Genomic DNA, 25,490 nt, shown 5'->3' with positions numbered 1-25,490 from the left:
GCCATTGAACACGAAGCACTCAACAGTTCCACCAATGCAATAATCAGGGATAGACAGAAAGGGTCTCAAGCACTGAAGTACAGTAAAGTATTTTTCCTAGTCCATTCAAGGCATAATCATTCACCAGAGCAAGAAGGCTTAGCAGAAACTATCAGAAATTGTGGTGAGATCATCATGATATGAAAGCCAGATTTGCTACTGCAGAAATTTACCCCTTCTGCATATCATCTCCTACTGGCCAATGGCAGCATTGGAATACCAGACTTGATGGACCACAAGTTTCTGTCCTCAATATTTATGTAAAATAGATCTGTGTAAGGATTAAAACAGATGAGAACTAGACTGAAAATATTGAAACTTACTGAGAAGTTGTGGCTAGGCAAACCTGGAAAAGCTGAAAACACGGTAAAGGGGCTAGCCTGGAATACCTATTTATAAAGTAAACCAGAAATAAGTTTTATTCAAATAAACCAAGCCAAGAGTAACAATTTTTTTATTATTATTTTTAAACTCCTCAATTCAGTGTTGTATACTGTAATGTATACTAATTCCTTCTCATATTAAAAACAGCAAAGCCTTCCTGTTCTTCTAATGCAGTTGCATCATGTAACAAGGAGTCAATTCAGAGGATGAGGAGGACCTATATCAGACTGTGGGCACTATTTGTTTATAGCAGCTTCTTCACTTTTGTTAATTTTTTAAGCCATTCATAATATCATAGAATTGTCAAGGTTGGAAGGGGCTCTCAAGTTCATCCAGTCCAGCCAAGCACCCAGCACTTCCACTGCAGCCCCTAAACCACATCATCCAACACTGGATTCGGATCCCTCTTGAACACTTCCAGAGATGGTGACTTCACCACCTCCCTGAGTAACCTATTCCAATCCCTGACCAACCTAATGGTGAAAAATATTTGTCTTATATCTAATCTGAATCTTCCCTGTCCCAACTTTAGGCCACTTCCTCCAGTGCTGTCACTGTAGGCATGGCCCCCACCTGGCTACAACCTCCCTTCAGGGAATTGCAGAGGGCAATGAGGTCTCCCCTGAGCCCCCTCTTCTTGAGATTGAGCAAACCCAGCTCTCTCAGCCATTCCTCATAAGGTGTGTTTTCTGATCCTTTCATGATTCCTATAAGACTATGCCAAACACTGCAGGACCCAGACATTTATATTCCCCTGTGAAAAGCACAACACTGTGTTTCAGGTGTGGTTTTGTTTCTAAAATAGAAACCTTCACATATGCATCCTCAAGCAAAGGATGAGGAGATGCTGTATTAAACTAGGAGTTCTAAAAATGCCCTTGGGAACACAGGTGATACGAAGCATTTCATCTAAGAGTTCCTACCACAAAGACAAATTGTTGAAGCATTTATAAAGTCAAGCAGAACAACGTAACAGTAAGAACTCTTGCCCACATGTTGCAGATGGTCTAATTTCAGTTGTTCAAAGTTGGAAAAGGAAGATAGTAGATCTCACCTCTATTTTTCTGGCATTTGCCTATACAAAAAAAAAAGTGTTATTGAAATGAAGGTTGTGCCTCACTGAGGGGAATATGTTTTTATTTTCATTTTCATTGTGTGTTAATTAAAAAATATGAGTAAGAATAAATATGACTGCCAGAAGGTGTTTCTTTTGGTCTGCATATGTATTGTGTTTTGTTTTTTTCTTTGGCATGACAAATGTTTACCTAACTTATTTGAATGACTCCTCTGGAAGTTTTGCAATCATCCGTATAACAAATTTCCATTTGAGGATGTTTTAAAAAGTAGATCATAAGGATTTCACTGGAGTTTAATGAATCTCTAGATATTTTTTAGAGAAAAATTATGACCATGAAAATCTTCAACTGCATTTTTGGCTGCTGCTGCAATTTATTGTCTTAATAAAATCTGCTGATTTTTTTAACTGTGTATGCATTCACATGTGGACAATGCAGGTGGTCAGTTTAACTTTTGTCCTACAGATGTTATAATAATTTGTTCCTCACTTACTTTTTCCTCCACAGTACCCAAATTCATGCATACACATGGAACCTCATGATCACTACTTTTTTCTTCTGCAAATTTCAAAATGGTTTGAGCCAGCAGAGAATAGAACAGCAAGTACAAACTTGGCTCTAGAAGTACAGCAAAATGTTTGCTGCTCTAAAAAAATGTAACAGAGCCTACACCTGGGTTTCTATGAGTTTCCAGAATAATTGTTTTTGGTTTGGAGTTGATGTCAAGAAGTTTGGAGGCCTTTCTGCTTAAAATAATAAAAATACATTAACTCCAGTCAGTGCCTGTAGCATTCTTGACACTGAGCTGAGTTGACAGGATAAGTGTCACTTCGAGTAGCAATCTGAGAAAACTGAAGTAGGCCAAGTGCTGCACCCACAGAATATGAACCCAAATCCACCACATTTTTGAGACTTCACAGCTTGGTTCAAGAACTCTGCAACAAAAAAACCAGCAGAGAGCTGTGTTTAACCAGCCTTCCCTGAGACAGCCACAGGCTGTAAACCTAGAATTGAGTTTTTAGTGGAAGTTGAGCTTTCTCAATCCTTCCAGTGTTTTTCTTGTTTCAGACCTTGCCCAGAAGTTTTAAGGGGTATTAAATATTGTATTTAAAAGAAGACACTGACTTGCAGTCAAACAGAGCTATTTCTACTAACTATGTAAGAAAGCTGAGCATGGGGCAGACCCACAGCAAATGGAGTGGCCAAATGCGTGAAAGGACGACTCCTTTGTCCACAAGGAAAGGGATTTTAAGGGATAGGAAGAATTGGGGAATCAGCTGACAAAGGCAAAGGCTGAAGGGAAGATTCCCTTTAAGGGAAAGCTTGAGAAAGCAGTATCCCTCAGCATCTGCACCACTGCCTTCCTCCCACATGTTCCCTGCCAAAATGTGGAGGCCAGCACTCCAGAGGAGCATATGGGAAGGAGACAACTGGAGATGGCCTCTGCAGCAACAGACCAACAGGCTGCAGGAAACCAGAAAAACAGAAAACTAAAACCAGCACCTGTTTAAAACTCTTCATCTGGAAAAATGCAGGCACTCACTCAGAGGCGAGCAGACGGAAAACACATCTACATCTCCTGAAGGCAAGCCACTGAGGTATAAAATTCAAGATGCTCCATTAACTGACCCACAGCCCTGAATAACTGTGGGAGACATATTGCCAAAGCTCTTCTCTCCTCTGATATTTATAGGCACTCAGTCACACTTCCCTTCCAGTTAATACAGGCAATAAAGAACCACGTTCTACAGCAGTGAGTGCCTCACACCCCTGCGTGCCAGGAGGATTGTTCTGGTGATAAACGCCACACATTTCGGGATGAAGAAGTGAAGGCTGACTTATCTGACTGAAAATGAGGGGAGTGAGTGGGTGACAGTGGGACATGTGCTCCCAGCTTTATGTGAGCTAATTAGAGATGGCCAAACAGACAACTCTGTCCACTACATCTCCTCTTATTAATGCCTGTGATTGCACAAGCTTCCCTAGCTCATCTGTATATTTCTGATTTGCTCCTGCTTTGCAGAAATTAACAACTTTTCTTTCTCTCCACCCCAGCTACTGGGTGTCATTTCAGCGTGCCACAGAGGAACTTGTACCTCAACAGCAGACACTTCCTTTCCATGAGATGCCATGAGAATATTTAGTACTAAGTATACTACTGCAACACCTCTCAGTGTTAACTTTCAGGTATGGAAGGGAAAGGCTTGAATCAGGATTCCTTATTACCAGCCCAAACCAGATCACTCTTTTCTAAACAGAGAATTAAGTAAATTTGACTTTCCATCTTAGTGGGAAAAATTTTAAAAATTAAAAATGTAGTGACAAAAGACTCTCACCAGGCTGCTCTATAGTTTCCAAAGCATGATATGAACAATCTGTTTACTCCAAAACCGCCGCCCCAATGCCTGTTGCTAGCTCCAGGAAAACTTACAGGTTACAAACATCTAGGGATTGCCTCTGCTACTTGCAACAGCTCTTCCTGACTTCTACTACAAATTAAACTTTTCTTTTAAAGGCTGCAAAGAGAGGAAAGAAAAACCACCCTAAACCTACTAGCGAAGCTACCTGTCATAGCAAATTAACAACTTTTCTTTCTTTACTTAAAAAAACAAAATGGAAAAACTTTTTAAAAATTTGAAGATTTTTTTTAAAAACCCATTTAAATCACATCTAAGGGCAATGAGATCACTGGGAAAAACAATTATATAGAAACAAGATTAATAGAGCAAGAACTAGATAATAATTAGGCAAGCCAACTTGATTAGACTCATGAGGGTTCATAGCGCTTATTTTAATTTATGAAATGAAGTGAGGCAGGAAGGAATATTCTGGGACAATATGCTACATAGATTTTGGAAGAATGTCTATTATCTTTTTTCATAGTCTATTTTTCAGAGGTAGAAGAAAAAAAACAAATTTTTATCTCTGTGTGAAGAGGCCTCTTTCCCTTCACTTCACTGCCACATAAGCAGTTTCAGCTTCAGCAGTCTTAAAAACAGCCCACTCAAATATATAAATATGAAGCTGTTAGATATGCTACTAAGGTCACAAAAAGAGAGAGGTTTCAGGATGGATTAAAAAAAAGAGAGAGAACAGTATGAAAAAACAGCTTATAGCAGTGTGTTAAAAATCTTGTAAAGAAAAGACAGAGCTTGTGTATGAGGTAGAATGACACCTTCCTTTCTCGAGCAAGATAAATGGGAAGGAGCTGATCTTTTGCAGTGCACAGCTCCCTGTGGTGCCGGATGTGCCAGCTGTGAGCTCTGCCACGGGGCAGGCAGTCTGTGCATGAAGGTTTCACAGGAACACAGCAGGGACATGTCCAGACAGTGTTTTAGGTTATTCCTACAGGTCCACAACCTCAGGAGGGGTTTGTTTCAACCTGCTTGCAACAATAAACAAGGTAATAACTGGAACACTTACCGAAGGAGGAGGTGGGGTCTGGACTGTGTAGGGTGGAGGTGGCATGTCTGTTATTTCTGGGTCGTCATGCTCACTTTCACTGTAGCATTCTGAGGTAGACATGGAAAATGAGCAAAAATAAAGAGTTAGACAAACATATTAATCTTTGCAGCACTGTGGCAACCAAAGATCGCCAAGTAGGGTGTTCTGGATTTAGGACTATACTTTAACAAGTCAGTGTCTCCTAATCCACTTGTAGTCTTATAGTAATGCTGGAGGGCTGCAATTTTGGAATAAAAAGATTGTTCATATCATGTTTTGGAAACTATAGAGCAACCTTGTGAGAATCTTGTGTCACTTATGGTGTCTCATGTAGACACACTATACAGCATGGCAGAACATATGAAGAAGTAATACCAAAAGTAAACACAGTACTCTAGGAATACCCAAGGAAAACCCTACTTGTGTCTCTCTCTCCTCTCTCTCTTTTTTTTTTTTTTTTTTTTTTTTTTTTTTTTTTTTTTTTTTTTTTTTTTGGTAACAAACTCGTAGGAGTTTGAACTCATTGACATGTGGCAGAGGCAGTCATCCTGTTATTTCTTTCAACTATCCTTGTAGCAGGTGAAAATATTTTCCACAAATGTGTTTAAAGGTGGATTAAATGAAGTGATAATCATGGATAAAATGAGACACAGAAAAAGGGAGGCAGAATGTTGCTGGTTCTTATGCCCAGGACCTGGCAATAGTAAACATTGGACAAGATCATAGTAAACATTGTCCCCACTGAGCTGGGGACGTGGGAGTTTGCAAAGACAAAGTCAGAGGCAGATGAGGACAACTTGAGTGCCAAGGGTCACAGAACAGAGGCTGCCCCTGTGGTGTCCATGGGATCCAGGGCTGCCCTTTGCTGGCCACAAACCTCAGCAGCCTGTGCTGTCCCAGAGCTTCTGTCCAGCTCTGCCCCAGAGAACAGGGATTGCTTAAGTCCAGCTCTGATTCCTCATCAGAGCTTGACTTCAGGAGCTCACACTACTAGAGAGCAGTTTGTTAGCATGGTCTCTGGACAGTCACCTGAAATTATTACATCTAAAATTAACTTATTTAATACCCACACGCTTTATTTTTCTGCATGTGATTCTGGGGGGAGGATGGGTGTTAACAAGCACAGAGTGAGGGGAATAAAGTTGTAAGAGAGAAGAATTTTGTGCATGAGAGAGAATTTTCTAACATATTAACAAAGAGAAACTTAAAGGAGTTTTTTTCTCCCTGTATTCTTTGCAGAACTGTAGGGTTTTGAATAGCATAGATGCTGTTCCGTTTACTGGAAATATATACTGGCACATCTAAGCATAAAGAACTGAAACTGGCTGCAATAAGGCCTATATCAAATTCTAAGACTCTACTAATGCCTTTTTGAGTAATTCAGTAACAAGCTATGCTTTCTACAGCTCCCCTTTTAGGCACACAGAAAAACTGAAAGAGACTCAACAGCTGTTTCTGATACTCTAAACAGGGGAGTGTGTTAAAATGCACAGAAAGTATCTGAATACACAAGAAATGCCACAAAAAGAGCCAATATTCTGAAGAATTGTGTGATACAGAGAGGAGGAACTGGTCAGCAGGAACAGAAGTGACTGTGGGTAGTGACAGTGTTTTAATGAAACATAGCAATGTTTCTGTAAGGATGTGTCCACCCAGGCACCAGTGGGTGCTGCACCCACACTGAAGGCAGCTGCTGGAGCACCAGTGACAAAACATGCATGGAAAGAAAGGAGGTGTTTGACACTGGAATCAGAAGGCCTTTTCCTGAGGGGGAAATGGGTGACTGTCCTTAAAGCTGAAGAAATATTGGCTATATTATGCTGTTGCAAAGTTATTAGATAACCTGTTGCAGAGGTTATTGAGTGGATTATTTTTATGTTTTTAATATTAAAATTGGTGGAATAACTCATTTTTTATTGCTTCATAATTCTTGATTCAACCAATACCACCAGTGTCACATTTTATGGAGGTTTTAAAAAATTGATTTAATGTAAAAATTTTTTGCCATTCCTACTTTCCATTGAACTCTTCCCTTCATGAAAAGATAGACAATATATTTGCAGACTTCCTTCCTCAGTACAAGCATCTTGCAGTTCTTGCTACAAAACCTAGCATTCAATATAGCCCTTTATCCTAAAGTTATTTGATAAAGGTGGCTTCAAACAGGATACAGGCAGGAAGAATTAGATGGTGTGGAAGTTAACAAGTTTCCTGACAAGAAACAAGTGTGAACTAAAAACAAAGAAACTGATGAGACTTGCTGAATTCTCCAGAAATCAGCAGCATCAGTGTTTATCAACCCCAAAGCTGCTTTTAATAGTAGAGCACAAATGGAGCCAGATCAAATTAATCAATAATGTAATGACATGTCCCAAGCCTGGACATAAACCACAATCTTGAATTTTGTGGTAGAGCAGAAGGGATGCAGAGAGGAACTTCATTCCTTAGACAAAACAGGCTGCATCACCTCAGTGTTCATACAACTGCAAATACCAGCAGCTTCTTCTTTATAATGACAGCTCCTTCACAAGCTCAGCAATTCCAGAAAGGGCACTGGGTACCAATATTCTAAAAATGGAGACTTAAAAGCCCAGATATTCCTCACATATTCCCCAGGTTAGAGTCCTTCCCTGGTTTGGTAACATAATGTTACTCAGAGCACTTCTCATTCTAAACCAGCCCCTCTGCCCAGATTTGTGATTTGAGTGCTGGTATCCTCCTACCAAAGAGTTATATTAGGTCGATGTGCAAATTAAGACAGTAAATAAATTGTTTAGGACTTATAGAGTTTTTCATTCCATAATGAACTTGGGCTTGGCTCCAAAACAAGTTGTAGGCTCCGGAATAGCAGTACCACCCCCTCATCCCCCAGCATTGCAATTATTGAAAGCCCCCAGACTGGAGGACGCAGTAGGGATGGGTCTGCAGAGCACAAGGTGTCCCTGGGCCTGCAGCTGCCATGCTGCAGCACAGCTCCTGTAACACAACTCACCAGCTCAAAACCCAGAGCAGCACAGCTGGTCCTCTCCATGCTTGGTAGGCTTAGCAAGCCAGCAAAGTGCCAGAAAGTAGTTACACAGCTCTCCCAAGATCACCTAGTATGTCTCACTCACACTGTTTCTCACCATTTTTTCTTTTCCTGTGGTTACTCTGTGTCGTGACAATGCGGTTTCTCTGAGCTCAGGCAGGAGGCAGACCCAAGATAACAGTTCAAAAGAAAGAAAATAGCTGGCAAAAATAAAAAAAATTGGCCAAGCAAAAACTGTGAAGAACACAATGTAGCTACACACTGAAACCAGTTAGGAGCATACCTTCCTCATTCTTCCTGTTTGGTGCCTGAGGGTCTACAGCCATTCCCAGCTTACTTAGCCACCTGTGTTTGAAACAGAGGGAACACAGATTCAGGGACACTCACATGCTCTTCAGACTGAATTTTGCTCCTTTCAGTTGTTTTCTACATCACCATATCTGCTTTCATTAGCCTGACAACTAAATGTCAAAGTTTCTATTTCTTAGATAATCTTCTAGAAAGGCATCAGTTACCTCTGTTTTAATATTCCCTGCAGTGAATAGGATAAGTTGCCTGGGACATTTTCCCTTGATACTGAAAAAAAGTCATCATACTGATGACCCTGGAGTCACATTTGTGTAAGCTAAAGAAAAAGTCTTTGTGCTGTAACTCCATGTCAGTGCATTAGTCCAGCTGTTGAGATGTCATCTTTCACCCGAGATGAAGAAACAGGCATGGGAGCCTCAGAGGATGATGTCTGATGGCCTGGCCAAAATTATCGCTGCACAGTCTGCACCACTTGAAAGCAAACTTTTTGATCATAACATATCACATATTTCAACTTGCTATGTACTTTTGGTTTTTGTGAGTCTCACTTCCTGTGTTGGTTTACGCTATAATTGGGGTGTTTTTCACTTATCTTCCTTGGTGGCTGCATTCTTCTGGTGCTAGAAACATTCCCTAGTCATACTTTTTGTATATTATGTTTACCTGTAGGTCATTCAGATCAATCCACATTTAAAGTAACTAACAACCGAAAAGGCTCAAGCTTTTACAATTAAAAGTCAAGGCCCATATAGAGAAAGTATGAAGGGCAGGAATTCATTACTGGAAAAAAAACATTTTTTTTTTTTATTTTGGTTCTACTAAAGCAACAGGGAATTTGCTAGTAAGATCAGCACCAAAGTAACTGCACTTTTAAACTTCAGTATGAGCAACAGAGCCACAAATAAATCAGAAAAACAAAGTTTCATTTCTATAAGAGTGGTCCATTGATTATTTTTAACAACCAATCCTAACGAAAATTTTTTTTAAATGAAAATCCACCTTAACAAGGAAAAGATTTGCTAAAAAAAATCTAGGACTTCATTAATGATGAGGGCAGACAAGTCACTAATAACTATGTACAACTGGCCAACTAAATGCATGCAGCTAGTCAGCATGACTTTACTTTTCATGTGTGCATGGCAATAGAAAATACATGATAAATTAGTGAAACAAATGACTTTGTTAATAAATCCACTGTTGATTTAATAGAGATATATGTACAGGTATGTGCATATGTCGATATATGCACAAAGAGTTACAAAAGGTCATGATCCATCAAGCATTTCTGCACACCAGGAACTCGACACACATGAATGCTCCAGTGAGTTCAGTGGAACCATTCACACGTGCATTTGCAGGACTGGAGCCAAGAGAACAGATGTCTTTTAGTCTGTTTCGACATATGCGTGAGTATGCGTGTACTTTATGTATTAAATGCATGTATTTTGTACTTTGCCAAGGAAAACATCATCAGTTGCAGCAGTAGGGGGTTAGTACAGCATAGAGCAGGCTGCTCTAACACTAGGCTACCTATCTGTAAGCCAAAATGAAATTTAATCAAGAAGTGGAATTTGAACAAAATCGTTCCAGGGGCATAAGAGCTGAGACACCTGCTTAGATTTCAATCACTGACTCACAGGAGACTAAGCATTTTTCATATGAGAATTTCCAGCTGGGCTCCAAACTGGCTGTTAGCACTTACTAATATCCTCCATTAGCTCTAATTTTCCTTCTCCAGACATCCTTCCATCTCTTCTCTCTTAACTAGGGTTACCCTCTCTACTGAAATATTCCTGTCCAGCTGTCCCTCATTCTCAGTCATCCACATACAATCTGGCTCAGGATCTTGTCGCTCCATTCAGGAGCTCTGGTGGGAAGTGCAGGAGCAACAAAATGCATGGTTGTCTCCCCACCAGAATGCTCTATGCTGCTCCAACTTGCAAAGGGCAATAGATTCTTTAAATCTATATTTACTTGTAGGCATCTGTAGAGTACAGATTTATTAATACATATCTAGGGACATACACTACTGTAATATTGTACATTTCTGTACCTATAGAACTTTCAGAAGGTCACACACATTCTCTCAACCTCTCTCTTTTTCTATTGTGGCAAATATGTATGAGGTCTCTCATTTATAGAGGGAATGAGTAGTCATTGCCCTGTGAAAAATCACACAAAGGTCACCAGTAGAGCCATGATGAAAATCCTGACCCGACTATTGCAGGAGCTCTCTTCCCATTTAAATTGCACTTCTTTGTATCCAGTATTTGGCCATTTAATGCAATAGCATAGAGAAAAGACTGCAGTCTGAAGTAAAAAGGGCAAAGATATGAGATATATCTCAATCATCCAAATGTAGATTAGTAGAAAATAATATCTTTTTGATAGCTCAGTGGTTTCTAAAATGGCAGTATTCATATCCATTTTTACTTCTCCCATTGTGAACTATTTGGTTGTTAATCTTCTGGACCATTTGTGGAAAGAAAATTTCTGACCTGCCATGAGAATCATTCAACTACAGCACAGTTTGATGCTGAAGTTAATGCTAATTTACATAAAGGAAACAGACCTTTCTATCCCTCTAACCCTCCCAGTTAGCTGATACAATAGTCTGAAATCAGAAACTGTTATATTCTAGTCCCAGATCACTTCTGGTACTTTTCTCTCTCTTTCTTTTCTCCCCTCACTTCTTCCCAGGTGCTGTACTTGCTATCAAATCTTAACACCACTCTAACAGAAAGGGATTTATACCAGCAAATGCTGGGAAGATTAGCACCAAAATTGGGCTAATTAAGCGATTCTGATTTCAATCATAATTAGTGAACAAAGAGCAATAGTTTTCTTCCATTCAGTGACCAGAAAAATTAGACTCAGTAATTCCCCAAATAACTATGTCAACGACTGCTTGACAGTGAAAGAATGAACTTTCAAAGGGTGCTCTCAGGCATGAGACAGGATGAAACACGACCAGTCGCTCCTACTTACGTGTTCATTTCCAGAACATTTTCTGCCGCAAAATAAAATGTCTTGATCTGTGGGTGGCTGATCTTAATAGCACTTTAGGGAAAGAAAAAGATAAGAGATATGAAGAAAAATAGTTTCCATAAGAAAGAAAAAATAATAGCTGAATGAATTATTTAAAATATTTATTCACTCCACTGTATTAATCCAGATTAGCTTGTCCATCAATGCAGCTCTTTCTTTAAAACTCTAGTCTATTTTTAGCTCATTTCCTAGGCCACACACTATTCAGAGAGTATAAACTACAGGAACTGAGGAAAGGAATAAAGAATAAAACAAAGTCTTCCATTATTTCATTACATAACTTTGCTGCCTTCTCATACTGCAAATACTATGTGCAATTTTGCTTTCTCCAGCTCTGAGATGCAAAGCGAACTTGAAAAATGCTGGAAGAAAACACCAGTAGTGACCCAAGACATGGAACAGCTTCCATGTGCTGTGGTCAATCAGGCTGTGACCTCCAAAGCATGGAAAACTGATGGCTGAGGGAAGGGACATGTGACGCAGTAAAATCACAAGCAGCACACAGTGGGTGAACAGTGACTGGCTCTTCTAACTTCTCCATCTGAAGAACGAAGATTTTTTTCTTGAGGGACACTATTAAAACCATGCTGCACTTTATAACTTTGAACAACAGCAACACCCCTCCCAACCTTTGAAGTGTACTCAGAAGCAGCTGGAAGTCAGTTCTGCAGATGGAGTTTGGAGACAATATTTTTGAATGGGCACCCTGCTAAAGAAAGTATTTATTCCCTGCACAATCAAAGGCCTCAAGTACAGCCCAAGCTCAGTTGCACCACAGCCGCCTAAATAATAGTTCAGGCTTGGAGGTATGCAGCATTACTTGCACCACTGCTGACCTCCTCAACTAAGAGGGGGATCTGAGAATTACAGTCTAGTCATAAATAGCAAATGAAAAAAAAAGGAAAAGAAAGCCTTTGGCACACTCATCTCTCATCTGTTCTTTTTTTATTTGTGGTTTTAGCAAAGCACATCTGGCAGAGATTTTTCAAAAAAATGTTTTTGCAATATGGTTTTCTTTCAGTAGCTCAATTAATATCTCATTATTTATACAACACATTGTATAAATAATGTGTTGTTCATTGTCAAAGACTACTGAGGCTCACTCCTTGCAATTTTGTAAAAATCATGCAAAACTGGGAACAAGAGATAAACTTACTGCTTTTTTTTGCATTCAATTGCTCGATCCACACTGAAGTCTGGAAGTCTTATAAATCCTTCTGCTTTTTCAGCCTTCCATAAAAGAAAAAAAAATAATTGAATATCACCACATCAACCAACTGGTAAACTAGTAGACTCCAATGCTGAATAATATTTAACACGCAAGTGCTTGTTTTTGACAGCTTTTTATACTGTGAAAATATATGCTCATCACCATGGGGACAGATTAACGCCTGATGGAATATTTCTATACCAGCAAATCTGGGGTGCAAGTGGCAGAGTGTAAGCATAGATTTTGTTGCCTAGCAAGGATGAACAAGGGTTATATCACCTGTTCAGGTCTAGATGGCACCTACAGTCTCAAAGGTGGGTTTGTGCCATGACAGCATGTGTGTATCTTACACAAACATGACCGATGTAGAGCTGAAAAATACAGCTCAGAAGTGCCCCAATATGATTCTAAGTAGAAATGGAGAAGGGTGTCCCCTGTGTAATTGTAGCATGGACCATTTTGCAGGGTGACCTGTACACGAGCAAGGCAGAGGCAATGCAGGTGGCTCCCATCCCACACAGCTGAGTTCTGTGGTTAAACACTGCAGACTCAGAGCGCTTTGGTCACCCAACTATCACTAACCCCAGAAATTTGCAGGCATGGTGCAAGAGGTAGCAATATCCAGGCAGATATTTAAATTTACATTTTCAGCACCCTGTTTATACCGTCAGCCCTTTCTGCATGCCAGGAGCTTTACTGAGCATTGACGTCTCTGCTCTCAGTCAGCAGGACTCTGAGTCAGAGCTGAGAAACTGAAGTGACAAGCCTCAAACTCCTGTTTGTGCTGCCTGAAACTGAAACATTTGAGGCAGAAACATCTTCCTTACTACATCCATCTACATACACCTGGTCATCTGCAATGATGTTAGGAGTCCCTCTAAGATGAAGTGAATATATAATGTCGACAAAAGTCTGTAGGACAAAATGTCAGGAAAAAACCTACTTTCCAAAACACAGAGTGCTCGTTCCTGAATTACATTTTTGCTGCTCCCAGCCATTGCTAGTAGACACATTAAAATTCTGAAAATGTACACTGAGTTAAAGCAGATAAAATACACACAACAATTACAAAGGCAGAGGATAAATGAAGATGAGTGACAGTATCTCAAGTCTCATTATGCATGAATATGATCAGACTATAAAAAGATGTTCATCAAGACAAGTCTTTGAGCTTTAATGCTTGAAAGTATGAATCTCCAAGAACTGAAATGTTGACACAGAATGGTTACTTCAGTGGGTGGCTTCCCCGCACATCTGCATATCTGCTCTTTGGTATACAGTAAATCATGGACTAACCATCATTCCTGTCATTTACATGTATTAAACATTCATGTGAGAAGTTTATATTTCACATCATCACTAATAAATGGTTTTGCTGCTCCAAGACGCAGACACAGCACCAGTGGAAGGGGTTTTTCTTATTTTCTTTCAGTAAAGGAGAAAAAAAAAAAATTTTTACATCTGGGCTGAAAAAGTTTCATTTTGTAATATTTGTATGAAAAAGTGCTTATTAGCTACTTGGGCTTTTAACACTTTCTGATTGTATTTGTATCTGTAAAACTTGTTTAGTGATTAGCTTGGGGAGCTTTTGTTTCCATTACACAGGTTGGAATTTCATGAGCCTAAAGTCATTGAGCAAAAATGACAACTAACTAAGCCTAGTATTACCATTCCAGATCCATAGTATATTAAATATATAAGGATGAGAAAATAAACACTGGGAGTAATGAAGGAGCACTATTCCTGGGCTGTACTGTACTAAGAGTAGAGATTGTATTATCCAGCATTTTTTTCCAAAAAGATGATCACTTACTAGATCTGGAACACCAAAATTCCTGTTTAGTTCCCAAGACCAATCTGAGAACACCGTGAACCAAACTCAAAAAAGCTGTCCACGAGGTACAACGATCACTATTGCACACACTGCTGGATGAGAAATGCATACAAAGCCAGTTGCTTCTCTGTAGTAGGAATCCATACTCCCAGTTTAAGAAAAAGTTATCCACGAGACTCTGGGTGAAGGAATATACCCAGGTACCCATGCAGCAATAAATCCATGGCCTGAGCTGGGTAAACCATCAGGTGAGTGAGTGGCTGACTCAGGTCTGGGACAGGCTTGACCTTTCTTCCATGTTCTGTCTGCAGTTACAGCTCAACCAATTCCATCTATCAGTGCAGTGACCATTGGTCTAGACTGTATCCTATAAACAGTTTAGAGTGCTGCAAAGGCATTTCTGAGGGGATTAAGCCCATGAAATGCCATTGGATAAATCACTCCTTCTACTGTCAATGTACAAAAGTATTTGAGTGTTTGGATTTTGTATTGGACTAGTGAATTGCCAGCACCCCACAAGCCAGTGTGGAGACACTGACCTGGAACACTCCCACCAATGCTGAAATGGAATCGGACTTGAATCACTGACTTAATCCATCAGCAATTTAGATTAGATTAAAATAGATTCCTCTATCTAAATTAGGGGAGCTCCCTCTAAATTACTAATGACTATAGGTCTGTAGGCCTTGATTTCAGTACCTTAATTTTAACAATTTGTACAGCAGAGAAACCCCCTATTTCTTATGCAGTATTTGGCCTGTTCCAGTTGGTAAAAGGTTACGTTCTCACATACACATTCTCTCTAAATACATTCAGAATTTATACTAATTCTGTCTGTGATTTCATATTTGTTCATTTAAAGAAAAATTCATGTTTCATTTTATGTATTAGTGAAATACACTATTTGTACACATCTAAAACAGGCCATCTATGTAACAGAAAAGAGGGGTTTGATGGGTATGTAGCTTCATAATTATCAGGGAAAAAAGGAAGGAAAAAAGAAAAAGAAGTCACAAAAAATCTTAAGGGTGTTATTTCAGTCAGCAAATAGAATTCCAAATAAATCCTAGGAACAGAACATGTGGAAGTCATCTTTTCAGTCATTCTTAGGATAAAAATGTCATTTAAAAACATTTAAAGCATATAGAAATCCTAAGTGCTTTCTTTCTTTCTTACAAAATGTTATCCCTAACACGACTTTAGCATGCTATTATTTAACTCACACGTTTCATTCAAGATTCCTTCAGATTTTGATGTGAAGCTGTAAAATAGCCCTAAAAACTCAGATACAAAGAACCTTGACCTATTTTCTACTTAATCAGGATGTTTAAAAGAATAAGCTGTTATCTCTTTTGGGTTTTATGGAGGTTAGACTAACACAAATATGTGTTTTTGCTATTCCAAGTTGTAGAAAAATGATTTCATTAATAACAAGTGTGAAAATTCTTGTGGCAAAAAAGAAAGTAGCCATTTTTCCACAGGAAAAGCCTTGCACTCAGAAAAGAAAAGAAATTATTTATGAAACACAATGCATGAAAGAGGCTAATGTCCTTTTGAGTTTGCCTCAATATGTTATCTAAATGTTGTGGCTTTAGGAGATTTAGTAAGTCATTTAAAGTGAGTGCAATGTTGCAGCAAGATTTTAAAACATAGTGCTAGAAAATGAAATATCTTGTTATTGTGGAAGAGCTCCAATCTGCAAATCAGGGTAGTCCTCATGGCTTCATCAGTGTTTCAGCACTGCCCCCAGAAGATGCTTTGGATGTTGGAGGAGCAGTTCAGCATTTTAGTCTTTATTTCTCTCTGCCAAGTACACCAATGAGGCATCCTATAGAACTGGGAATAATTTGGGTAAGATATTGGGCCATAGGTCCCCAAGCCTCTCAGCGCAATCAGCTGACATCAATGACTTTTTCTCATCCACATAAGCAGCTATTACAACTCAAAGGTAAAATATTTTTCTTTTAAAAGACTGTAATTATACAGCTTCCAGCAAAGCTGTTGGAGTGAGGACCAATTCAAATACAGTGAATGAGGAAAAAAATAAAAGTTCAAAGATAAATAGTGACAGCAGATCACAGCCTGCATCTCTTTAATTTTATATTTACATTTCTTTTCAGCTGTATCCCCATGACAACCACCATTAAGACATTCCACAAAAATTTATTTCAACTCTATTTGGAAAACCAGTCAAGCTACCTAAAGACCCACCAGACAGAGGCATTCAGTCCTTTGTCCTATTCCAGCCAACACTATCCAACACAGTCGAAACAAGCCCAGAAAGCCAGGAGCCTGGGATTCCACGTGACAATCCTCCCCCACCACCCCTCTTCCTATGTAGGAGCACTAATTCCCTCTGGAGTTTCAGTATGAGAATTGAAACAGATAAAGGGTCAGGCAGGATCACTAACTGTGCTATTTAAACACTTGTCTTCAAGGCAGCTGCCTACAGAGAGCAGTACTAAAAAAAAAAAAAAAAAAACAACAAAACAACAGAAAAACAACACTAATGAAGAGCAGTTGTCCAAGGAGTTGGATGTTCTTGAATGCACCCAGAAATTCTGACTGCCCAGATATATTTTCTGACATGTCCTGTGTTTTCATTGCAAAACCAGCCCTTCCGTGCTTCCTCCTAGTCCAAGCAGCTTCCCCTGCCCAGACTGGGAGTGCTTCCGTGCTGCAAAGAGAAGTTTACTTGTCTCATGTTTTATAGAAAGAAGAAGGTTGTGCGGGAAGAGGTTCCAGGGCAGCCTACCCAAGCCTGCTGAAACCACTGGGCCTTGACCTCAGCTAGCTCATCGAAAATTTATTCAGATTTGCTTGTGTTCTCTGGCTTTCTTTCAGTGAAGGAGAAGCTTGACTCTTAGGGTGTCTGATCCGCTATTGGTCACCCATTTATTTTTTACTCTTTTGAGCTGTGGCATTCACAAAATATTTTACATTAAATTGAAGGAAATATCAGCTGAAAATTCTCACAAGTGTCCTATGTAATGTATCCAAATCTGCCTCTCATGAGAGACCCAGAATCAGAGTAGCTTGAAGAAAAATTAAGCTAGACTGACAGATATATCCAGACTTCAGAGGCACATGAAGACAAACTTGACCAAGAAGATGATACGCAGATGAGGTTATCTACTCAAAGCCAGGATAATGCACATTCCCATACAAATTCCACCCACTCTCTATTTTCTCCATCTCCATTAGAAAAAAGGTCCAGCACCCTGTTGCTATGCTACAGTTGCCAGTGTCTGCTTTTCACACAGCCACAAACAAACCAAGCTCATTTCTCACCAGAGCCAAGCAGGTCAAGCAGAGCTACACGCAACCAGTGTGCCCCAGTCCCTTTGACATCAGCCCCAGTCCTTCATCACCACCTTTGACATCAGCCCCTGTAAAAGGGCCCATCTCAGGAAGCCTCAGGCACGTGAGAAGCAGGACTCCTGTTTCAACAGAACTTGAGACTGTCACCTTGTACAGCCCCTTGGGACCAAGGATTAACTTCACTGAAGAGAGTGGAAGTGCAGGCAGTCCTAATGCCAGGGACTTGTCACGCAAGCAAGAGCATGTGTCACTGCTATGTCTCTTTCAACAATCTAGAAGTGAGAATATCTGGCTCTAATTGATCCCACATACAACTCTGAGCATGCCTCTGCTCTCAAGAATTTAAGAGAGCAGGCCTTAGCAAAGATCACCTCTCCTCCTTTCCAAACCCCACAGTTACAGACATTCTGAAAACACTGATTGAACCTATAGTTACTTAGAGGCTGCACTTTAAGCTGCCCAAAGAAACTTTGAGTTTTTACCATAAAATAGTGTGTGAGAGTTGGCAGAAGTTGCAAGCAAAGAGGTGCTACTGGCTATCATGCTTAAAGCACAACTGTGATAGGTGAGAACTCAGGGCTGACACAAGACAACGGTATTTTGAAGCCACATTAGCTCTTCAGAGGAAACGAAATAAACTGGAATGAGGCTGACTCTTATTTTCAGCCTTATTCTTTTGGGGACAGTCAGTGACAGTCAGGAATTAGGCATGGACTAAAAGGGTAAGTGCCATCTAGGAGCACAGGAACCAGCATGATCATGGTTTTTCTGGATCTCAGGAGTGGAATTTAAGCAGGCCAGAAAAACTGAAGGAAGTGGAGGAATTTGCACCTCTCCCCCATCACTCTTTTCTTCCCAGAGGCAATTTTTTCCTAGTCTTGCATTTTTTATTTCCTCTCATCTTGGTTACTCCTTAGGATTATTCCTTTGTGATATTTTCTGTGTCTAAAAAGTCATGTCAGCCAGCCAGCTAACATTTCTTAAAGCTTGGCCAGAAGTACAACTGCAAACAGATTTATAAAAGCCAATAAGGTTTTGCAAGGTATTACTGCTGCTTATTGGTATTATTGCCTCCCCATGTCTTTCAAGTAGAGATATTGTAAGCATAAGGAAAAAAGTGCCTTTTCAAAACTTTTTTTCCACAACATTTCTATTTGTTTTCTTTCTATTTTGCATGTATTTGACATAGTCTTGAAAGCAATCCATATCAGACTACCACAACATCATAAAAAACAATAGCCCAAGACTAGCAGAGTTGCTTTCCTTTACCCCAAGAAGAAATAGTTAATATCATCTTGAAGTACCAGTCAAAGTTTTTATTTGGATTTAAAAAAGCAAACAGAAAAAATATCTCACACACACACACAAGCAAAAAACCACCCCACAAAAAATACTAGCACTATACTCACAACAGAAGGGAGAATGTGAATTAGTCTACATGAGTAAAGCTTTGTTTAGGGTATGAGGAGTTTTTTAAATGGCTTAAACTATTGTATTTTTTTCCTGAAACAGCTAGCAAAAATGTTGATGGGGATTGCTGCAGTGTAAATAAACAAGTGAAAATCATCCAGATCATTGCCTTTGATATTTTTTAAAATGCTCTAATAATTAATAAGGGTTCCTTCAACCTTTCATTCTTTGCTGTGCCTGTGACATACTGATTTCCAGAGCAGCTGTGTTGCATTTAAGGCACCTCATGCCCATCCACAATTCAACACTGAAGCTGCTGACTTTCAAACAATGTTTTTGCTGGCATACTATAATTCTCTTCTCACCCTAATTCTTAGATCTGTCACCCCATCATTTGAATGTGATAAGAGTTTTTTAAAGGTAGCAGCGCCAGACCGCAAAGTGAAGGGAATAACTATATCTGAATCTTCCTAGGATGGGCAAAACATCCTCTCTGCCCAATCAAACAAGCCCAGAGTAAAGCCAACTGCCCTCTACTATTTGAAAAGAAAAGAAAAAAAAAAAAAAGGAAAGAAAAAAAAGAGGACAAATAAATTTAAATAGGAAAAAAATAGAAGAAAAAAGAAAAATAAACTAAGAAGACAGAAGAAGACAAACAGAATAATCTCAGTGTGGAAGGGGATGGAAAGAGAGATAGGAGAGACATTTCTGAAAATTAAATTAATAGGAAGTGAAAAAGCATTCCTGTTTTGAGTTTTGAAAAATGTTTGCAAATTGTCTGTACCCAGGAAAACATTTCTCAAGTTCAAATGCCACCAGAGCCCTTAAAGAAGAGCTCTTAACATGGTGAAACAGACAGCAAGTTAACATTTCACAAGTACCTGCTGAACTAGAAACCACATAGCTTTCTGCATGTTTCAAATTCATATAGACACTTCTCAGATCACAGGAAGTGCCAGGGCTGAGAAATAAACCCAGTTATTTGTACTTCTCCAGGGTGCACCTAAATTGTGACGCCAGGTTCCCCTCTGTCCGTGCCAGCAGATTCTGTTTGTCTGGCACCCGGAGCTGCCTGCACACCGTACTCACCAGCTGACTGCTGTACCAATACAGCGATGACTCCTTTAGCACACACCAGAACTTTTTCCATTTGTTGCCAATGAAAGCTCCTTTTTCCTTCTTTTTGTAGAGCCATCCTTGGCAATCGGCTTGCCCCAGCTCTTTGCACGATATCCTCCGTCGGCTCATTATAAAGAACCCTGTACCATTAAAAATACAGTGTTGTGCTTGCTTAAAACTGCATTACCAGGAAAGATGTTGCTGCCAATTAAGGATATCATCCTCACTTAGGAACCTCAGCAAGTCATCCAAGCATGTCTTAAATTATACTTAGAAGTAATTCAGTTTTATAATGGCTGTGACAGTAACACAATTTCATTTGAAAGGCTTGCTGATGTTCAGAAATTAAACAGTAAGCTATAGATAATGCTGATACTAATTAATGCTAAGATAACACGAGTTTTTGTAAATTAAAAATACAGCCTTTGATCCTTTTAAGAGAAGCATGCATATATTTTCCCTCACACAGCTGCACTGAAAATGATACATCTATTTAAGTCAGCTAGAGAAAACTATTATGCCAAATACATGAAAACCACTAGTGTGTATGTCTGTGCAGGCAGCTGATTCTACCTTGCTGATTTACAGCTTTGATTCAATTAACATACCACAAGGATTTAGTCCAAAGGAACAGCCCGTTGTCATTTTTCTCAGAATCGGTGTAAAAATCAGTGGAGTTAAAAAGCAGATTTTCACCAAATGAGTAGCAGTACAAAATCCTCACCCTCCCAAGAATAAGACATACAAAAAAAATAACAAAAGAGGAATCCAGGAGAGAAAAGAAAAAACAATCTCTCATTACCTTGACTTTTCTTTTTTGCCTTCTGACGCAAAGGAACCTGTAAGAAATGCAGGAAGGAAAGAAAAGAGGAAATTTCAGATTGTGTTGCAACATTTGTGTAGAAAGGGGAGGGGGAAGCTAGAGAAGGACGTGGTGGTGATGCTGGTGGTATATGCACGATGGAAACACATAACCCACTCACTGCTGAAGGGACGTTAGCAGCTGAAGCAAAAAACGTGTTAATTAAAATTGATGTATATCTAGTTGAGCAAGAGCAAACACAATCCTATTACACGTGTCTATCTACTCCTGCTTCCTGTTTCACATCCACAGACAGCTTCTACTTTGCTGTGTTTGCCCAAATTGTAGTTAAAAAATAGAAGTTAAAACTCCAGCATTTTAATGCTTCATTAGGCTCCATAAGGAGGATTTACAAACATAGGGAGATTAAAATACATGCCAGATGACTGATAGTCATTTATCTCATTCTAAGAAATTCTGAAAAAGAAAAAAAAATACTATCTTCACTTTTGCCTTTTTTTATTTAATGTAGAACATATATTTTTTCCCTATTAAATAGTTTCATAATATTTTCTAAGGAAAAACAATCACACAAAATATATGGAAATTTTAGTCACCTCAAAAATAACACAATTGAATTTATTTACACATTTGCAGTCTACATATTTAATCCTGCATAAACACATAGAAAATGAAACTAAAAGAGAAGACCACAGAACAAAAAAGGAGGCAATTGAAAATGGAAGCTATGGCTTTTAGAGTAAATTCTCCCCAGACAGACCGGCTGGTTGTGTGATTGCGGACAAAGTACTTGACTTCTCTTTGCCTCAACCTTTCCTTCTCTAGTGTGGGAACTAAAGCACTCACTTTTTTCTATTTTTAGGAAGGGTTTGAAGCCCCCAGATGACAAATGCAGCATAAAGAGAGGTATGATTTAATATGCTGGCCACAATGTTGCTATGCAAAGCCGCCAGCTACCTGATCCGCTGCAGAGCTACGCTATGAACATCCCTAATGTAGCCCCTCCGCCTCGCCAGACAGCTTCTCAGGAAAACAAAACCCCATTTCATATACCCCTTGAAAAATTTGATGGCTCTTCTCACAGGCACGTTAAAGGTGAGTAAAGCTAGACCATCTGCAGGTTGACAGGAGAGCCCACTGTCACCAGCATTTACAAGAGCTACAACTTTCTGAAGCGGGGATCTGTGCAGCGTGTAGCACAGAGCACAGAGCCGTGCCTCGCACTCCTGTGCTTATCTGGTGCCTGTTTGACATGACCTGAACAACATTCTTATGGGAGGCTTTACCAGGCATGAATAATCCCAGGCTCCTGCCTAAACACTGAGTATTCTTTTTTCCCTTTTTCACTTATTGTTTTTTTTTATTATTCTACCATTGCCTCTCTCTCTCAGACTATTCTCCATGACAACACACAAAGAAAAGCAATAAGAAAACACATCAGCTCTATTAGAGACTCTGCTCTTTCCCCATCCTTTTCATGTCTTCACTCCAAAGAAACTTATACCCTATTTAGGACACGTGGAAATAATGTATGTCCTCGGGGAATCAATGGGTCATACAAACTAATTGCTTTCTTTCAGAGCTATCCAAAATGATAATAAGGAAAACAAGTATGAATCAGGTCTGCTGGCCCAAAAACTATGCGTTAGAGCAACATCACATCTTTGCTATGGCACTACATTGGGGTCGTTTAATCTCTAACAAATATAAAATCATAAAAAAAGAGCAATTCTGAGGCAGGATGTGGCTCTCTCTACACAACTGAGGAGGAAGTAATCTTTCCACCAACCTGGCTGATGATCTAAAAAAAAAATAGCGTGGTGTCTTGCTCATGTGTCAGGAAAGAGTTTGTACCCATGTTATGTAAGACATCTGTTGGGCCCACTGTATATCAGACTGAGGCAAAAACTGATCACCTAGTAAGAGCTTGGGCTAGCTAAAATAATTTACAAATTTACGTGTCTTTTTCTGCTGCAATGATGGTATCCTGCTGCAAGTTGATGGGGGTGATGAATCAACCCTCCTTTCTTCATATATTGTGGGAGGAGTTGGGAAATTAATGGTGGAAGGAAGAGCAGTTTCTCTACAGCCAGAACTGTATTTAGTTTGCCTGGATAAAATCAGTGATAAATCTCTAACAAAATAACTGATGAATGATTTTTTTTAAATTAAGATACATTTCTCATTATCTTTCCAAATATTCCTGAAAATTGAGGCAAATTTTCAACAAATTAACATTAAGCCTGGAATTCTGCAACTTCTGATTGTGTTTCAGTGCTGTTCAGAAACTCAGCTTCATTCTATAAAAAAATATGTGTTCTGCTCCACACAAGAGAAAGCTCTTATCCCCAAATGCAGCAATAAAATGCAGCATGATTCACAAAATTGCCTTCTCAAATTTTGTTGATCTATAAACAAATAGAAACAACCTCTTTCTCCAAAGCATAGTGTTTGGAGTCAGATAGGTACTTTATGAAATAAACAAACAGTTTTCAGTAAAACTGCTTTCATCTCAAACCAATAGAAAACTTATATTTAAATGAACCTACCACAAAATTCATAAAATGTCTCTCTAGCACAGTTTGGATTCAATTTTCCATGAGAATACAACACATTAGCAAGTCTCCAGTGGCAAAACTTTTTTCAAGAAGTGAATTAAAGTTTCCTTCACTGAAAACTCTTTTATAAAAAAGTCAATAATCTTTCATATCAGTGGACCTGGGTCAACATTGATTAAAAGACACTTTTAAGTTTCACTTTTCTAGAGATTCTTACCAGCACAGAGCAAAGAGAAAACTGTGGAAGGCAGAGTTGTTACCAATAAAACAAGGGGTACAAGAGGAGTTTCAGATGTGAATATTCTGTAACTAGCAAACATAGCCACTGAATAATCTGAAACTAAACCAAAAGTCATGATTTTGCTTTTAACAATGCTGGATATTTTCCTATAATTTTAAATTTCCTAATGGGAAGTGATTTATTTCATTAGCACAAGTCCAACTGAACAGATAAGAACATCAGATGTTCTTCTATTTCTTCTTGCCAAGGGAAATGTGAGAGTAATAGCTCTCAGAAAGCTCTGGGATAACTGCAAAACCTACACTTTTGTGTAAGACTGGTAATACAGAGTAGGTTTCAATTATTTTGGTAGTCTCTGGTTTGGTAAGGACTGAACAGGATGGGCTAGTGATCCTGCAGAACTCCACAGATTCTATTACTCCTGCACTTGGCAAACACACCAGGAGCCTGTAAAACTGTGCATAGTTCATTTCCACTTCTGTGCCAGGCAGGCTCCAGTGATGAGCAAAAATGTGTGAGAGAAGTGACAACTTCAGCAGAGGCTTCTGTCAGTTCAGGTGTCCTTTTTTTCCACAGAATCACAGTATGATTAAGACTGAAGGAACTTCAGGAGGTCATCTAAGTCCACTCTCCACCTGCAACTGGTTTTCCAGGACTGTTTCTGCTGGCTTTTGCATTTCACTGAGCATAGGGACACTTCAGTCTCTCTGGGCAACCTGTGACAGTGCCTAGTCATCCTCACAGTAAAAAAGGTTTCCTGATGTTCAGAGGGAACCTGCTGTGTTTTGGTTTGTGTGCATCACTTCTTGTGTGCACCACTTTCAGTGGTGTCATTGGGCACCACTGAAAAGAATCATAGAATCGTTAAGGTTGGAAAAGACCTTTACAATCATTGAGTCCGACCACCAACTTAGCACCACCACCATGTTGGCCATTAAACCACGTCCTCTTTTTGGATCCTCCCTTCAGGTATTTATGCACATGGCTAAGAGCTCCCCTGAGCCTGTTTTCCAAGGCAAACAGTACCAGTTCACTCAGTCTTTCCTCACATCTTCAATACTACAGTCCCTTAATTATTCTTCTGGCCCTTCATTGGGCCTCTTCAGTGTATCATGTGTCTCTTATATTGAGAAAGCACTCCTGTGGTGGCTTCAGCAGCACTGAATAAATTATGACCTCCTTTGATCTGCTGGCAATTCTTTGTCTGATGTAGCCAAAGACACCATTTACCTTCTTTGCAGCATGGGCACATTGTTGGTTCATGATGTCCACCAAGATTCCCAAGCCATTCTCTGCAAAGCTACTTTCCAGCTCTATGGCCCTCAGCACATACTGGTTTCCCCTAGCAGTATCTTTTGTCCTCAAAAGGAATAACAACAGGGCATAGAAGTCAGAGGGCTGCACAGGCTTTGGCAGACTCTGGACAGCATCCTGGACCCTGGTCCCTCGCAGGCAGCAAACATTTCTGGATGGCTGGTCAGGCCTACAGGTGGGTCCTTTGTCCCTTGCAGCAGGGAGTCACACACTTAGGGTCTCACCTTTTCTTCCTGGCAGACCTGCATGGTTTACACTCAAGTGAAACACGTCACTTTCTAGGGGACAGATCTAGCTCCTCTTCAATTATGAAGGCAGTCAACTTGTTCTTA

General features: G+C 39.6%; 1 protein-coding gene across 1 annotated transcript in view; it reads right to left on the bottom strand.

Moving 5' to 3' along the window:
* The window catches only part of IPCEF1 (interaction protein for cytohesin exchange factors 1), a 37,468-nt gene extending 12,698 nt beyond the window's left edge, over positions 1-24,770 (bottom strand). The window contains exons 1-7 of the mRNA XM_058801487.1: positions 24,755-24,770; positions 21,025-21,225; positions 20,193-20,362; positions 12,485-12,558; positions 11,269-11,340; positions 8,255-8,316; positions 4,923-5,011 (exon numbers count right to left, since the gene is read on the bottom strand). Coding sequence (XP_058657470.1) covers positions 4,923-5,011; positions 8,255-8,316; positions 11,269-11,340; positions 12,485-12,558; positions 20,193-20,362; positions 21,025-21,225; positions 24,755-24,770 — 684 coding nt within the window. The remainder of the gene's footprint in view (positions 1-4,922; positions 5,012-8,254; positions 8,317-11,268; positions 11,341-12,484; positions 12,559-20,192; positions 20,363-21,024; positions 21,226-24,754) is intronic.
* Between the last annotated feature and the right edge of the window lie 720 nt (positions 24,771-25,490).

The sequence above is a fragment of the Ammospiza caudacuta genome, chromosome 3 (assembly GCF_027887145.1).
Source record: "Ammospiza caudacuta isolate bAmmCau1 chromosome 3, bAmmCau1.pri, whole genome shotgun sequence".
NCBI lineage: Eukaryota > Metazoa > Chordata > Aves > Passeriformes > Passerellidae > Ammospiza > Ammospiza caudacuta.
This window is presented reverse-complemented; position numbering and strand designations above follow the sequence as displayed.